At 41.2% G+C, this 17,347-nt stretch overlaps 1 protein-coding gene across 1 annotated transcript in view; it reads left to right on the forward strand.

The window, feature by feature from the left end:
* Positions 1 to 17,347, forward strand: part of LOC138304024 (protein-glutamine gamma-glutamyltransferase E-like) — a 331,092-nt gene that overhangs the window by 168,287 nt on the left and 145,458 nt on the right. The window contains exon 7 of the mRNA XM_069243676.1: positions 16,817 to 16,952. Coding sequence (XP_069099777.1) covers positions 16,817 to 16,952 — 136 coding nt within the window. The remainder of the gene's footprint in view (positions 1 to 16,816; positions 16,953 to 17,347) is intronic.

Below are 17,347 nucleotides of genomic sequence, written 5' to 3' on the forward strand. Positions count from 1 at the left end.
CTGCTAATCAAAACCTCAGTGCTTATCCTCTCTCTGCTTTTACATTTGTCACTGTAGGCCAGTGACTTCATTTACCAATTTTAATTGGCACACTGGACCCCCCTTATAAGGCCCTAGTATATGGTACCTAGGTACCCAGGGCATTGGGGTTCCAGGAGATCCCTATGGGCTGCAGCGTTTTCTTTTGCCACCCATAAGGAGCTCAGACAAACCCTTACACAGGACTGCCATTGCAGCCTGCGTGAAATAGTGCACACACTATTTCACAGCCATTTTCACTGCACTTAAGTAACTTATAAGTCACCTACATGTCTAACCTTCACTTGCTGACGGTTAGGTGTAAAGTTACTAAGTGTGAGGGCACCCTTGAACTAGCAAAGGTGCCATTACACGCGTGCACTACATATAGGTCAATACCTATATGTAGCTTAACAATGGTAACTTCAAATATGACCATGTAACATGTCAAAGATGATGGAATTGTCCCCCCATTCTAAATCTGGTATTGGGGAGCCAATTCCATCAGTACTGCCAAACCAGCTCTCTGAGGCTTGCACTGCAGCTACAGCTTCTGCCACCTCACAGACAGGGTTCTGCCCTCCTGGGGTCTGGGCAGCCCAGTCCCAGGAAGGTAGAACAAAGCATTTCCTCTGAGAGCAGGGTGTTACACCCTCTCCCGTTGGAAATAGGTGTTACAGGCTGGGGAGGGGTAGCCTCCCCCAACCCCTGGAAATGCTTTGAAGGGCACAGATGGTGCCCTCTTTACATAAACCAGTCTACACTGGTTCAGGGACCCCTTCTCCCCTGCTCTGGTGGGAAACTGGACAAAGGAAAGGGGAGTGACCACTCCCTTGTCCATCACCACCCCAGGGTTGGTGCCCAGAGCTCCTTCAGTATGTCCCAGAAATCAGCCATCTTGCTTTGCAAGGTGTGGGGGCACTATGGAGGGCTCTGAGTGACCAGTGCCAGCAGGTGACATCAGAGACCCCTCCTGATAGGTCCATACCTGATAAGGTACCCAATCCCCCTATCAGGGCTATTTAGGGTCTCTCCTGTAGGTTCTCTTCAGATTCTGCTTGCATGTTTCCTTCAGGAATCCTCTGCAACAACTTCAGCATCCTCTGACCTCAGATGAACCGCAGCCTGCTCCAAGAAACGCTATAACTGCAACAAAGTGTTTACAAGAGACACTTTTCTTCAGCAACCTCAGCTCCGAGTCAGCAACTGCAACAGTTTCCATGGTATGCATGCTCTGAGGACTCCCTGTCTTCATCCTGCACCAGAAGGACCAAAGAAATCTCCAGTGGAGTGACGGAGTCACTTCCCTGCTCCTGTAGGCACCTTCCAAGGCAAGGACCGGTACCCTAGGACTATGCTCACGGCAATGAGCGTGCTCCTAAGGACACAGAGGGTGGGCTTCACCAACATAGACTGTCCTGAGGTCCTGCTGACGCATTATGGAGGAGGTAAGACCTTGCCTTCCCCGAGAATGATGGTACCCCTGTGTTTTGTGTCTTCTTCTCCTTCTGAGGCCTCGGTGCACTCTTTGCAAAATTCCATCATGCACAGCCTGGCCTTCTTTTGTTGTGTTGCATCAACTGTGTTTTGCACTTCCTTTGAACCCAGAACCTGCAGCTTCTGGGGGTGCTGGCGGGCATCCCGAGGGCTTTCTTCTATTGTGCTGAGAGCACCTTCTTCCTCCCCACACAGAGTTGAGGCCCCCAGGTCCCTCCTGGGTCCATCCAGCGCAATTTTGATGAAAGATGCGCTTTTTTCCATAGCCAAGGCTTGTTGGCGCCTTCCAACACAAAATCTCATCTGCAACAATCTTCACGCCCTTGGACATCTTTTGCATAATGCAGAAACCCGCTGGCATCTTCCTAGGGTGCATTTCTGCAGTCTTCAACTAACCGGGGACTCTTCTTTTGCACCCTCTTCTGGGTTGTCAGGGGCTCCTGTCCTTCCTGGAACTTCTTTTGACTTCTGGACTTGGTCCCCTTCCTTTGAAGGTCTTCAGGTCCAATAATCCAGCAGTTGTTCTTTGCAGACTTGGTTGGCTGCTGCAAAATCCTAAAAATGAGGTGTAGTGTGTCCTAAGGAAACTTGCAGTACTTTAATCCTGCTTTTCTGGGCTCTGGGGTGGGGTAATTTACTTACCTTTACTGTATTCTTACTCTCCCAGCGATTCTGCACACACTACACTTATCTAGGGGGGAATTCATGATTCACATTCCACTTTTTTAGTATATTGTTTGTGTTGCGCCTAGACCTATTTTCTCCCATTGCATTCTATAGGATTTCCTTCTGTTTGCATTGTTCCATGACTATTTACTAGTCTAATTTTGGTGTCTAGTGTATATATTGTGTGTAATACTTACCTCCAGGAGGACTATTGTCTCCAGGATATTTTTGGTACTGTGTCACCCAAATAAATACCTTTATTTTTGGTAACACCTAGTATTGTCTTTACTTGTGTATAAGTACTGTGTAACTATAAGTGGTATTGCATGAGCTTTGCATGTCTCTTAGTTCAGCCTCAGCTGCTCTGCTATAGATACATCTATCAGCCTAAGCTGATAGAAGGCTACTACATTCACTTACAAGGGATAACTGGACCTGGTGTAAGGTGTACGTACCCAAGGTGCCCACTACAAACCAGGCCAGCCTCCTACAGCCAGTATCCCCAACTCACTTAATTATTCTTTCTAGTGCATAGTACAACATGCAGGTGGTCTTGAATTGTTGTAACCTAAGATTAATTGAATGTACTGAGCCATCAGCTGTCTCCAGGGCGCTATACATTTCAGAAGGCAGACCTTCATATGCAAGGTCTTTACTGCAGTTGCCTGGCAAGTGTGGGCTGCAATTGGTCTGCTGTTCACATGATAAACTGTAGTAATTATTGACTTCCTACTTTCTCTGTGCAAACTGACCATGATATCAGAGTTTTCTGGGATCATGTGGATTTTAGCTCCAGATAGAAATTATTACATGAACTGCAAATACTCAAAGAAAGAATAATAAAACAAATCATAGGCAGCTTGAAGTGCCGCAAATCATATAGCTTGCCCTACTGTTTCTACCACGAGACCCTGCCATACCCTACATATAGAGTCATAAAGTACTTCTGGAAATGCCGGATTGTCCCACAGTGTTGTATCAGCATTTATTAAGTGTAGGGAGTACACATTGCATATTTCTTGTCAAATGTGAGTGATATCCTGTAGAATTTTTAACTTAACCCACTTATAGCAATTGGGGTTTGTCAGTCTATAAAAGAAAAGCCTATATTCGAGCCCCAGTGCCAATCGGTAACCCAGTACAGAGGATTCTGGTTCGGAGTGTGCTAGCAGATTACATAGGCACACCGCAAATGCTGCCCCATAATACAATTTAAAATCTGATCATCGATGACCACCCTGTCGGTAAGGTAGCTTGAGAAAACGTATTGCACATGTATCCCATTTATAACCCCATACAAAACTACTTAAGACCACTTCTAGATGCTTAAAAAAGAGATTTGGAACCTATAGTGGGATTGCCCTAAATAAGTACAGGAACTTAGGTAAAACATTCACTTTGATGCTGTCACAGTGGCCTATAATGCTAATTGGCAGCTTATCCCAGAGTGGTTATTTGGCTGTTGTAATCAAGAACGATTTTGAGCTTGCAGGTACCAGAGATTAGTGGGCGAATATGCTTGCTCCTCTGCAAAGATAGAAGATATGGCTCCAGATAAAGGGCGAATAACAAAGGAGGGAGGGGCACCCTTGGTGGGTGCCCCTTTGGATCTTGAACGGTGAGGATGAGCCAGCACACACTAGCTTGGCACTGGGGGTCCTATATAATGACTGTACTCACTTGCAGAACCAATCCTGAATTCCGAAGGCCCTCATCATTACTCACAAGAAGTCTCAGACTACATGATGAAAGGCCTTTTGGCATCCAATAGAACCACACCTAGTTTAATACCAAATCTCCCAGCCACATCAAAAGCAACAACTGCTATGTTGGTATTGCTTGTGGTGTCCTTGCCTGGTATAAAATCATGCTGCTGAGGCGAGACAATATCTATCAGCAAAGGAGCAAGCCGTGTAGCCAAAATCTTTTAGCATCCCCATTAGTTAAATAAATAGGCTGGTAAGAGGCCCTGTCTTCATCCGACTTGCCCTTTCTATGGAATACTATGATGTTAGTCAAATTCCAAGTAGCGGGTATTTCCCCACTCTTATCAATATGTTGTAAAACCTTCAAGAAGGGTGGGGACTATAATAATCCTTGAATATCTTAAAAATCTCCAATGGGATGGAGGCTTTGCCAGCCACCTTGCCCAATGGCAGAGTCACAAGAGCAGCCTCAACTTCTACAGCAGTGATGTCAACCTGTAAGACTGATGCCTGGAAATCCCCTAAACATGGTAATCCATATCCCTGAATAAATGCACTAATCCCTATCAAGCTATTCTATTGTTTTTGACTATGTAATTCTTGATAGAACAACGGAAATTGGTCTGCAATTGCCTGAGGATACTTATACGTCGACTCATCACTACCTTTAATGTGCTGAATTGACTGTTTTGCCCATCTTTCCAAGATTTGATGAGCTAAAACCTGTCTGACTCTCTCCCCATATACTCATACTGAAGCGCTCACTTTTTGAGATAGCTGCCAGCAACCTTCTCTTTGAAATTTCATCCAAGCAAAGACCTTTTGTTAATTAATTGAGCTTGGATACCCCGCCCATCCGGAACTGCCGTTCTTATTGCCTGAGCATGCAGTATTTCCAATCACCATCACTGCCCTGTATGTCCATATTCTTGCTAATAATAAACTGCACCATAGCACCTCTAATGTAGGCCTTCATTGTATTCCAAACCACTATCGGTGACACTGTACTTACATTAATTTAAAATAATTTACTAAGAGAATTGACATAACCGTGAGTTTATCAGGATCTGAGAGAAGATATCATGGAAAAGTAAACTGCCATTGCTCTTTACTAGGTAGAGCCAAATTCAATATCATCAAGATGGGATTATGATCGGATGTAACCTTGGGGCAAACTTGAATGTCTATATTTTGTATGAGATGATTGCTGACAAAGAACATTTCTATCTTTGAATAGTGCTTGTGCGGGGAAGAATAAAATGTATATCCTGGCAATTTAGGATAGAGCATGCACAAAGCATCTACCAGCCCATGTATTCCAGCAAATTCTGGTATAGAAGCCCTTGTTTTAACTATGCAAGGATTAGCATAATAATTAGTAGAATCAATTCTATAATCATTCACACAGTTAAAATCTCCCATAACAAGACCTCACCAGACGAGTCTAAAAGTTTCATACAAAGCATAACTGAAACCCCTAGCTCATCAATATTCAATCTATAAATAGCACAGACCACAGATATCTTGCTAAACACTGCTATCTGTGCGATCAGCCACCTCCCTCTCAGATCCAAAATAGCTCCCAGGACCTTACACTGCAAAATCATAATACCCACTCCTGTATAGAGATAGATTGTGACATACTTATGACCAAATCATAACCAAGTTGCTTAAGCAAATAACAATCCTTATAAGCAAGATGGGTCTCTGTTTGAGAGAGATGATGTGTGCTATACATTTTAATCTCTTCCTGAACTAGCTGTTGCTTGCTGGATGAGTTGAGGCCTGATAAATTCCAACAGATACACTTTAGCTTAGCCATGACCGTAACTTAAACACTTATCAAGCTGACTCAGCCCCCAATTCAAATGCATGTTCACACCACTACTACTCTTCCCAATTTGAAAAACGTTGACCCTTCTGTTTCTTCCACCCCCTAACAATGCAAACCCACCACGGGCAACAGTCTTTAACCTGCATGAAACCATCCCCTTACCACCCCTACCCACCAACCCCTGTGTCTAGCTAAGGGAATAACCCCCATCTCAGCGGCTATCGTTAAAAAGACAGCCATGAGTGCTCACCTAGCACCCGCCACTGCTCTTCATCAATTAGAGAAAGCAGAAAGAGGGAAAAGAGAAAGAAAGTGAGGATGGAGTGGCACACAAAGAAATGAGGGAGAGAGGGAAAGAAGCCCTACCCCACCAGAACGCCTTATAAAGCATTATGGCGCCTACTAAAGCCAAATAAAGGCTTAAATCAAGATAAGGCTAATCCATAATCGTAGTCAAAGAAAAACATTAATAATGATTAGCAGGACGTTGAGCCTATGATGCAGTCCCTGTCAGGCTACTTGAAACTTGCAAAGCATCTTGCTCATTAGAGCATATCTGAGACCGGCCATAAAATTTCTACCACAGGATGAAGGGTGCAGGTAGTATGTTCTTTAGCATCTTCAGATTGTGTTTTACTTTTTTAGCAAATAGTATTTTTTTCTACAACTGTTGCATTGATTTTTTAAATATTCTATGGTGTGTTTATTATTAGAGTTTCCGTCTACAAACAGCTTGATAAGGAATAAACATTTCCCATAGAGAAAAGAACATTTACGGTACCCATTTTTCTGCTCATGTCAACTTCAGTTCTTAAAATGTATTTAGTGAGTGTCACAAGTATAATATAGATTAAAGCTGTATGTGTTAGGCAGCTTTTGTCTGAACTGGTATTCACTATGTTGGTTTTCTCTCAACAATTGTATAGAGAGTGAATATTGTGGTCAATGAGGGTTTCCTAAGTATATGTGGTCGATTGTTAATGTGATCTATACTAAATGTAAAGTGTATGCCATAGTCTCAATGTTGAATAGAGTGTTTGCTTTCAAAGACTTGAAAACTTGAAGAGTTGTATTTGTGGTGACAGTAGTAACAGCTGATATTCTCCTGAACTATTTTGTACTTACTCTGATGTCTCTAATGCCATAGTAATTCATAGAATAATATGTGTGAAAGTGAAGTTTGGATGATTTGATCAGTGATGTTATCACAATGAGGTCATAACTGATGTCATAGAACATCGTGAGTGATGTCATATGTGAAGTCATAAGCAGTGCGTGGCAGTGGTGCAAATTATATTTGGTGCATCTTACTATAACTGATGAAATTCTGTTTTTTTTTCCTTCAAAATGCTAACGCCACTGAGAAATTCACCTAACTGTAACGTTACTGTAACCAATCCGTTGTACACTGCCTTCAGCTGTGCGTGGCGGAGGGTTGGCTGATTGGTGTGGCCTACAGCCAACCCCTCGCTCCATACAGCTAACCCCACCATACACACAGGCTTTGCAGTGTAAAAACCCATGCATTCTGTGCAACATTTACCCAATACCATACACTTTACAGTTAGCATAGTTCACATTAGCAATCAACAACAGATACACAGGAAACCCTCATTGAGTATGGTGTTCAATCTGTAACCAGCTGTTCATAGAAAGCCAAGTTCCTAAAAATAATGAATGCCAGTTCCAAAACACTTAACCTACTATGGATATATTTTACCTGTATCAAACACCTGAGACGTACCGAACCTACATTGTGAAATGAGGTTGATATCAGTAAGGAACCTGGTACTGTAAACAATGCTTCCCCTTTGGAGAGAGTTTATTTTATACAACACTATTTGCAATCAGTGGAACTTTCAAAAGTATCAGATGATAGAGTATTAAAAAGTATCTGATTAGAACAGTGTACACTCTTTGCAACAGTTGTCAAAAGAGATGTTATTTGCAAAAAATTACCAATCTCCTAAGGTGCTAAATATCCTAATACCTGCACCCTTTATACTGTCAAGAAAACTTTACAGATAGCCCATCTTCTAAAGCAAAACAAGCACATATATATAGGTTATTACCTGGGGTACACTGTCTTATAAGTTATGTAGAAATTGCTATGCTGACACAATTCTGTCAAATAACTCATCGCTGCATAGAAAAGTTAGTATCTATTCCATGTAATCTAACTCCTGTTGAACATTATTTCTGCAGAACCAAAAAACCTGTGTGGAACATAATGAAGACATGTCAACTGTCACCTGTACACAGAGTTAGTCTTCAATAGAAAGACTTATAACATGTTCAATACCTCTGTGTACCGGTAGTGCATTAGGAACAGGTGTGTTTTGTAAACCCTTGCACCAATTAGCTGGACTCAGGCTGCTCAAAATTGGGTAGACCATTTATAATGTGCCGACCTGCGACTATGTAAACTATAAAACAAACTAGCACACTCATTGGATGATATCATCAGTGATGTCATTTGAGTTTTTATCAGTGAAGTCATAAATTATGTCAGAGAACATGTCATGAGTGATGTCATATATGAGGTCCTAAGCAGTGCATGGCGGGGTCGCAAGTTATAGTTAGTCAAGTTATAGGTGCTAACAAAAACTGATGGATTTCTGTGTTTTTTATAGTTCAAAAGGGTAATATCACACACCACCAATGCCACTGCACTATGATTAGCACACCAACAATACTGTCAACATCATCACCACAATACCACCTCCAGCACCACAAACCATCCCTAGGACCCACTAATACACTAATTACACCAACTCAATACCAATACCATCAGCAATACCAAACTAATACAATCACCACCTAGATCACCAGCACAACCAACATCAATGCCACCACTGCCAAAAACCACCACCATCATCATAAAAGTTGACATAATAAATAGAAACAGTACCTATAGTCAATCTTTAAAATACTCATAACAGCCAACAATACATGTTTAGAAGGAAGTAATATAACATCATCACTAGTAATTATTAGGAATTGGAAGTGAGCTCAGAACAAAGTTTAACACAGCATGAACAGTAGCTTCACTGCCCAGATTACTCAAATACATAAAGGCCAGTAAACTAGTTCTAACACCTGAGGCTTAAAGGACTGGGCATAGAAACCACCTCCTCAGCACTGCATACATACTGCAGAAAAAAGAAAGTGCATTGTGCTCTGGTGAGTAAAACCATAAGAAGGGCAAGGAGGGAGTGTGCGAAGACACGTGCCTTAAATGGGAAATGCCACCAGGTGATGCATAGTCTTTAAGTGGAACTCGGTCAGTAGAAATCTGTGCCACGCAGAGGAAATACTTTGGAGATACATGGCAGGATATAAAGAAACGTCTCCGGATCTGTAGGGATCCCTGAATTCCCCTGTTTCACATGCATATCATGGGCATGATATAAAAATATCTCTTTTGTTTTTGCTACTGCCACGGCAGGCAGGGAATGAGGGGCAGAACAGTACTTCACAATGCCCAGACCCGCAAAAGATTTTCTGAATTAATTTAGCCAAGGTATATCCATAGTTCGATCAAGAGCAAGGCACTCTGCAAGCATTGCTCTGCAAAAAATAGCTCCAGGTTTCCTCCATACTTTACGTGAAAGCAGGAAAGGCTGCAGTCTAACATAATCATCTATAGGCCTCAATCCAATTTCAGCATGGAAAAAAGGTGATGAAGCAGAGGGCGGCACAGCAAGCAAATGTTTTAAAAATGTCTTCTCCACTATCTGGAAACTTTTACTATTTATGTAGTCCCACTGACCGACCCCAAAAAGAAGCTGTGGATAAACTTTAAAGGACAGTAAGCATTTCTTTCACCGGCTTATGGCCAAATGTTTTTGATAATCTCAAAACAGCATCTGTAGAACTTTGCAATTGTAAAACACAAATGCTCATTAATAATTTCCATTTGAAGTCCACATCTAAAGGCATGCCCAGGTATGTAAAATTAGGGACTTTTAAGATCTTTGAGCCCTCAAGTACAAATTTTCTAGCTTTGGTAAGCCTCAGGCTGCATTTCATAATGAAGGACTTATATCTATTCATCCTGAGGCCAAGATTACCCATAAAAATCTTTAAAGCATCAAGTAGGGATTGAAGGCCATTGGCTGTCCTTAAAATCAGAGCAGAATCATCTGCATAGAGTAGAACATAGATTTGCTGGGTGTTGATAATTGGCAAATCTTTCCCCCCACTCTGCAGATGATCCTCCAGAGCCATTTATATAAAGAAGAAAGAGGAAGGGGGCTAATTCACACCTTTGCCTCACTCCCTTACCAAACAAAACTCCTCTGTCAAATCTCCCTTGTGGCTGTATCAAACGCTGGCAAAAGTTTGTGCATGAAGTCTACTAAGGAGAATTATAATACCCCTGGCAACCCCCAATGGTGCCATTATAGCCCATAGTTTGGATCTATTCACCATGTCAAAGGCACAGGTTAAATACATGAAGATTTTTTTGCCTGCCAAAACCACCACAAATACCATCTCCATAAATATCACCACCAAAACCATACATTAGCAGTACTCCTAATACTCCTAATAATATCATCACTGCTATCATCAATACCACATCACCACTATCAGCACCAATACCACTTCTAATGCTACTATCAACTGCATCACCAAAAGTAATAAAATCACTATAAATGTCACCAGCCATACAACCGCCAATACCACCACCCTCTATACTACCAGCAATACCACTACTTATATCACCACCACCAATACCTTCCCCACTAATACCACAACCAGCACTAGCAAAAATATCATCGTAAAGAAAACCAACACTACCAATCTCACTACCATGTATTAGTGGTAAATGTGGGAGGTAAACGGGGAGTGGCTTGACAACGAGTAATACTTATTACAAAATGGAAAGAGTTCGAAAAATGTAAGAAGGGGTTTCAGATGGGGCAGTATACTACAATCACCTACTTACAAAAAATCAAGTTCATTTCGATTCACTCTTCTAAAGTTACTAAAGTCCTAAGGTTATCAAAACAGTAGTTGAAGTACTCCAGTGGAGTCTTTAAGTAGGTCAGGTATCTCACATATCACTACTTAGAGGTACTATAACACACTCCTGTGAAAACTGATGGAGGCAGGAGGCGGATGCATACAGTCAACCCTTTGGAGCTTATTAAATAAATACATTTATATAAACATTAAAATATATATATATATATATATATATTTACACATATGTACATATATGTACTCTGACATATATATACATCATAAATTTACATATACAGGGAGTGCAGAATTATTAGGCAAATTAGTATTTTGACCACATCATCCTCTTTATGCATGTTGTCTTACTCCAAGCTGTATAGGCTCGAAAGCCTACTACCAATTAAGCATATTAGGTGATGTACATCTCTGTAATGAGAAGGGGTGTGGTCTAATGACATCAACACCCTATATCAGGTGTGCATAATTATTAGGCAACTTCCTTTCCTTTGGCAAAATGGGTCAAAAGAAGGACTTGACAGGCTCAGAAAAGTCAAAAATAGTGAGATATCTTGCAGAGGGATGCAGCACTCTTAAAATTGCAAAGCTTCTGAAGCGTGATCATCGAACAATCAAGCGTTTCATTCAAAATAGTCAACAGGGTCGCAAGAAGCGTGTGGAAAAACCAAGGCGCAAAATAACTGCCCATGAACTGAGAAAAGTCAAGCGTGCAGCTGCCACGATGCCACTTGCCACCAGTTTGGCCATATTTCAGAGCTGCAACATCACTGGAGTGCCCAAAAGCACAAGGTGTGCAATACTCAGAGACATGGCCAAGGTAAGAAAGGCTGAAAGACGACCACCACTGAACAAGACACACAAGCTGAAACGTCAAGACTGGGCCAAGAAATATCTCAAGACTGATTTTTCTAAGGTTTTATGGACTGATGAAATGAGAGTGAGTCTTGATGGGCCAGATGGATGGGCCCGTGGCTGGATTGGTAAAGGGCAGAGAGCTCCAGTCCGACTCAGACGCCAGCAAGGTGGAGGTGGAGTACTGGTTTGGGCTGGTATCATCAAAGATGAGCTTGTGGGGCCTTTTCGGGTTGAGGATGGAGTCAAGCTCAACTCCCAGTCCTACTGCCAGTTCCTGGAAGACACCTTCTTCAAGCAGTGGTACAGGAAGAAGTCTGCATCCTTCAAGAAAAACATGATTTTCATGCAGGACAATGCTCCATCACACGCGTCCAAGTACTCCTCAGCGTGGCTGGCAAGAAAGGGTATAAAAGAAGGAAATCTAATGACATGGCCTCCTTGTTCACCTGATCTGAACCCCATTGAGAACCTGTGGTTCATCATCAAATGTGAGATTTACAAGGAGGGAAAACAGTACACCTCTCTGAACAGTGTCTGGGAGGCTTTGGTTGCTGCTGCACGCAATGTTGATGGTGAACAGATCAAAACACTGACAGAATCCATGGATGGCAGGCTTTTGAGTGTCCTTGCAAAGAAAGGTGGCTATATTGGTCACTGATTTGTTTTTGTTTTGTTTTTGAATGTCAGAAATGTATATTTGTGAATGTTGAGATGTTATATTGGTTTCACTGGTAATGATAAATAATTGAAATGGGTATATATTTTTTTTTGTTAAGTTGCCTAATAATTATGCACAGTGATAGTCACCTGCACACACAGATATCCCCCTAACATAGCTAAAACTAAAAACAAACTAAAAACTACTTCCAAAAATATTCAGTTTTGATATTAATGAGTTTTTTGGGTTCATTGAGAACATGGTTGTTGTTCAATAATAAAATTAATCCTCAAAAATACAACTTGCCTAATAATTCTGCACTCCCTGTATATATGTTTAAATAAATATATTTATTTGAACATTTAAAAATATGTGTGTACACACATATATATATATATGTGTGTGTGTATATGTATATATATATATATATATATATATATATAATATATATATATATATATATAGGATAATGTATTTTTTTGAATGAACGTCACCATTTTCTCGACTGAGGCTGCTACTTTTCTGACTCTGTGCACTGTGACTCAGCTAACTGTGTCCAATGCATTTGCTCTGACCCCTAAAACATGTCGAAATTGGCTATACTCCTATGGTAAATGTAACTTACCTTTATGTCCAAGTATATGGTACAACCTATACTGTGGACATGTAAATTTAATGTCACAAGTGGACTGCAGCACCAATTGCGCCACTACTATAATGACAGTGCAAACATAACTGCAGACCTTCTTTTGTAGGCTCGCTGTGGAGTAGTTTTAAAACTGTAAGTTCGACCTCTCAAAATAACCGTCTTTGACATACCTAAACCTTTTCTTTAAATAAGTCATCCATAAGTAGGCCTTATTGGCAATAAGAGAAGATGCATGGCATTTAAAAGTAGGACACATAACATTTTAATGTTAAACATATATATTGAATATACCTCAAAAGCTATTTTCACTGTAATAGAACTGTCTAATTCATGGGAAAGCAATGGGATACAATAATACATGTAGTAATCTTATCCTCAGTTAGGTAACAGCTGCAAATTTAATTCTTGGACTTTTTAAAATATTTATTAGAAACCCAATTCACTGATAAAGTTGGATTTGTAATTAATATTTTGTTAAAGGTACTTCTAAAGGCTTTCATCCGGCAAAAGGTAACTTTCTAGAAGTCCCATTACATGAGACCCTACTGTCACTGAGGACCTGAAAAGCCTTCTTGTTGAGGCGTGAAGTTACTCTCTAAGCTAAGACCACGGCCTTAGATGTGAAAAAGTGTTGTGTTGCCCTGGCAGAATGATCATCTGGGCTGTGCTCAAAACTTGATTAACATCAAAGAGGCACACCTTGTCACAGGCAAATGTTAGCTGACACCTGGATAGAGGCTTCTTTTGTTCATCTTGTTAGGCATGCACCAATTCTAGTGGGAGAACTGGTTTGAAGTGACAACTGGGAAGGGTTGTCCATTTCCCTGGCTACACCTCTGGGTGGGCACAGCATCTCTGTACAGGAAAAATAAAGGTTCTCCCATCTTGGCTTTATGCAGAAAGAGGTACTGTGGGATTGTTTGTTTGCAGTAGGTCACACAGGAATTACTGTAAAAAAGGGTAGGGTTACCCCTGTAAACTATTTCTCTATTGGTTAGGGAGGGGCTGCTAATGAACATCACCCACAAGCTAGTTTGAGGCATAAAAGTGACACTGCTGAACACCCTTTTCAGAACTCTACAAGACCTGTGGAAGAAGGACTGTACTTGCTGTTGAGACCTTTGAGTAGATATGAAAGGCTTGCACCTGGGACATAGAAGTATACTCCAATGGTCAATTGGTTGACCTCCTGTTAAACTAGAGGTGTCACAGACTCACCTGGTTCCTACCATGGAGACAATGCTGTACCTCCAGCTTGCATCACTGAGGGAACTGCTCGACTGTAACGTGCACTGCCTAGTAGGTCAGGATACTCTGGATCTTGTTATCCTCAATGCAGGTGTAATATGGTAAAACAGCATGAGGCAATGTTACTCATAGGTTCCCTATCAAATATAATCTACCAATTGTTTATTTGTACACTTACAGACTTCATCATAAACATTGCATGAAAGAGAGCAGAAACTGTTTCAAGAATAAAATGGAGATTTTGCAGAACTCCAGAATTTACAGGATTCCGGTTCAGATTCAAACACAGTTTCAAATTCAAGAAGATAATCTCATAATACTGGATACAACTTGTTAAGAAACACAGTGGCAAACTTTCAAGTCAGAAACGAAAAGAGTGCATAGCTCTGCAATAGTAAAGTTCAGAGCTCTGGGCCTCATGGGCCTCATGGGAATTAATACTCAAACTAAGATCAATATCAGCAAACGTAATCATGCCTTCAAAGGAATCCGTCTTCGGATATGTCCTACTCTACGAATTAGTGCACACTAACCTAAGGAGAAAGTGCTCAACCATTGCAGTACTTGAACTAGAATCTGAAGATGACAGGACCCTCGGTTCAAGGAACTCAAGAAGAAACAGAATTGTAGCTCACGAAGGAAGTCACTGGATGCATCGCTGATGCCCGAATCATGAAATCATCATGAAGGCTTGGAAGGCTAATGTGCTGGAAGTTCCCAGCAACTCAGGGGATGAATGAAGGGACAAAAAGGCTGGCGGGAGGGGGACTCGTAAAGCAGCGCTGCCCTGGTGGATTTAAACCGCTGGGACTAAAGTGGCGGGAAACAGCCGGTCCCGGCGACGCGGCGCTTCCGCCACGGTCGTAATTCCCAAGGAAGCACCGCTAGCCTGTTGGCGGTGCTTCCGACAAAACAGCCCTGGCGGTCAAAGACCGCCAGGGATGTAATGACCCCCTATGTGTTAAATTCAACATATATGAGGCCTTGCTGGAGCAAAAGCAATTGGCAACAATTAACAAGTACAACGGAACGCCAAGTGCATGATGGTTCAAGTCGATAGGTCACAGTGGCTAACGTAACTATCCTAAATAGACGTGATATTTGCAGGTGCACAAGAGACTAAACTTGAATAGCAACAAAACAGGAGTGTCAATGGTTCAGGCTTGCTGGGAAGGAGGCCACTGAGTACTCAAGATTGGAAGGTGTCACAAGGGAAGCATGAGTGAGAGAAATGAAGGGAAGATTGACATGAGACCAGTGACTAAAACCCACTGCACATAGGGCACAAGATGGAGTCATGACAACAGGGACACAACAACCTACTAGAAGCCCTTTTCTTGAAGACCCCAGCCTGACAGATCAAACTAAACCAGGGTACCCTGCTTTCGGATTTATATGAAGTGTGTTTTGAACCCCAAGTGCCATTCCTGAGGTCCTAGAAACCTTGTCTTTGTCAAAGTGTACTCCTAACATCCTTAGTGTTAAAAATATATATATATATATATTTTAAAGTTTTATAACAAACTTAGGGCCAGATGTAGGAAGCACTTTGCGAGTCGCAAACGGCAAAATTTGCCGTTTGCGACTCGCAAATGTGTGTTTCCTATGCAGAAATGCATTTTGCGAGTCGGTACCGACTCGCAAAATGCATTTCCGAATCGCAAATAGGAAGGGGTGTTCCCTTCCTATTTGCGATTCGCAATGGTATGCAATTCCATTTGTGACCGCTTATGCGGTCGCAAATGGAGTCGCAGTTACCATCCACTTGAAGTGGATGGTAACCCATTCGCAAAAGGGAAGGGGCCCCATGGGACCCCTTCCCCTTTGTGAATGGACCCCAAAATATTTTTTCAGGGCAGGGAGTGGTCCAAGGGACCACTCCCTGCCCTGAAAAAAACGAAACAAAAGGTTTCGGATTTTTTGAAATGCAGCTCGTTTTCCCTTAGGGAAAACGGGCTACATTTAAAAAAAAAAAAAAAAACTGCTTTATTGAAAAGCAGGTCGCTAACATGGAGGCCTGCTGACTACAGCAGGCCTCCATGTTAGCGAGTGCCTATACTCGCTATGGGGCCGCAATTTGCGACCCACCTCATGAATATTCATGAGGTGGGTCATTGCGACCCCATAGCGAGTTGCAGTCGGTGTCTGAGACACCGTACTGCATAGCAATTTGCGAGTTGCAAATTGCGAGTCGGAAGGACTCGCAATTTGCAACTCGCAAATTGCTTCCTTCCTACATCTGGCCCTTAGCGTATAATAAAAATAAAAATGAAGTAGCAGTTTTAATTTTTTTTAAAAAATAATGTACATTTCAACACAAATTTGACCAAAATGCAATATATAATAACTAAAAATGCAATTTTCACTATAGTTGTGCATTTTGTTCAAAGTCTAGTCATTAAAAATATTATTTATAAATGAATTAAATGTATATTGATTTAATTAATTATTCAATACACATATAATTTAATAGGCTATTCTGCAGTAACATATGTTATTAGTTTTAGATCAATAGCAACATTTTTAATGTTTTGATATTTCAACATTTTCATGTTTACATTTTTAAAGATTAATAAATGTTAAAATGTTCTGCAGTACCAACATGTCTTAGAATTTGCAGCGGTTATGATTTACTCAGATCAACAAACTCGTTTATGACTAATTATGGCAATGGATGTTTTCTTTTTATCTTCGTTTAGTCTTGAGATGTTTTGGAATTCCATGCCGTTCTGTTACCAACTTTAACTCGGCCCAGGACACAGACCGAAACCTCTATGTAGATACATGTTATGACGATGAAGCAGACAATGCGGATTCATGCAGCGAAGTACTTTGGTAATTATATCAGCCTTCTTATCCATCGAGGTGAATTACAATATGGTCAGACCAGAAGGGTCACTAGAAGAAGTGTTGGAGTACATGATCGCTGTTGAAGTATTGTCCTATATATTATGCCACAATATCAAAACTGAAATATCGTCATGGCAGTTAATAACAGTAAAGCTACATGTACCTAGAAGACATTTCAAGAATCAATATTATGAATGAGTTATTAAAGGGATGAGTGCTGGTTCCCAAAGCTCTGCTCAGAAGCCTGCAGCTGGCACTATTAAGGCCCATATTTATACTTTTTTAGCGCCTCATTTGCGTCATTTTTTGACGCAGAAGCAGCGCAGACTTACAAAATACAATTGCATTTTGTAAATTTGCACCGCTTTTGCGCTAAAAAG

The sequence above is a fragment of the Pleurodeles waltl genome, chromosome 7, assembly GCF_031143425.1.
Source record: "Pleurodeles waltl isolate 20211129_DDA chromosome 7, aPleWal1.hap1.20221129, whole genome shotgun sequence".
Taxonomy (NCBI): Eukaryota; Metazoa; Chordata; class Amphibia; order Caudata; family Salamandridae; genus Pleurodeles; species Pleurodeles waltl.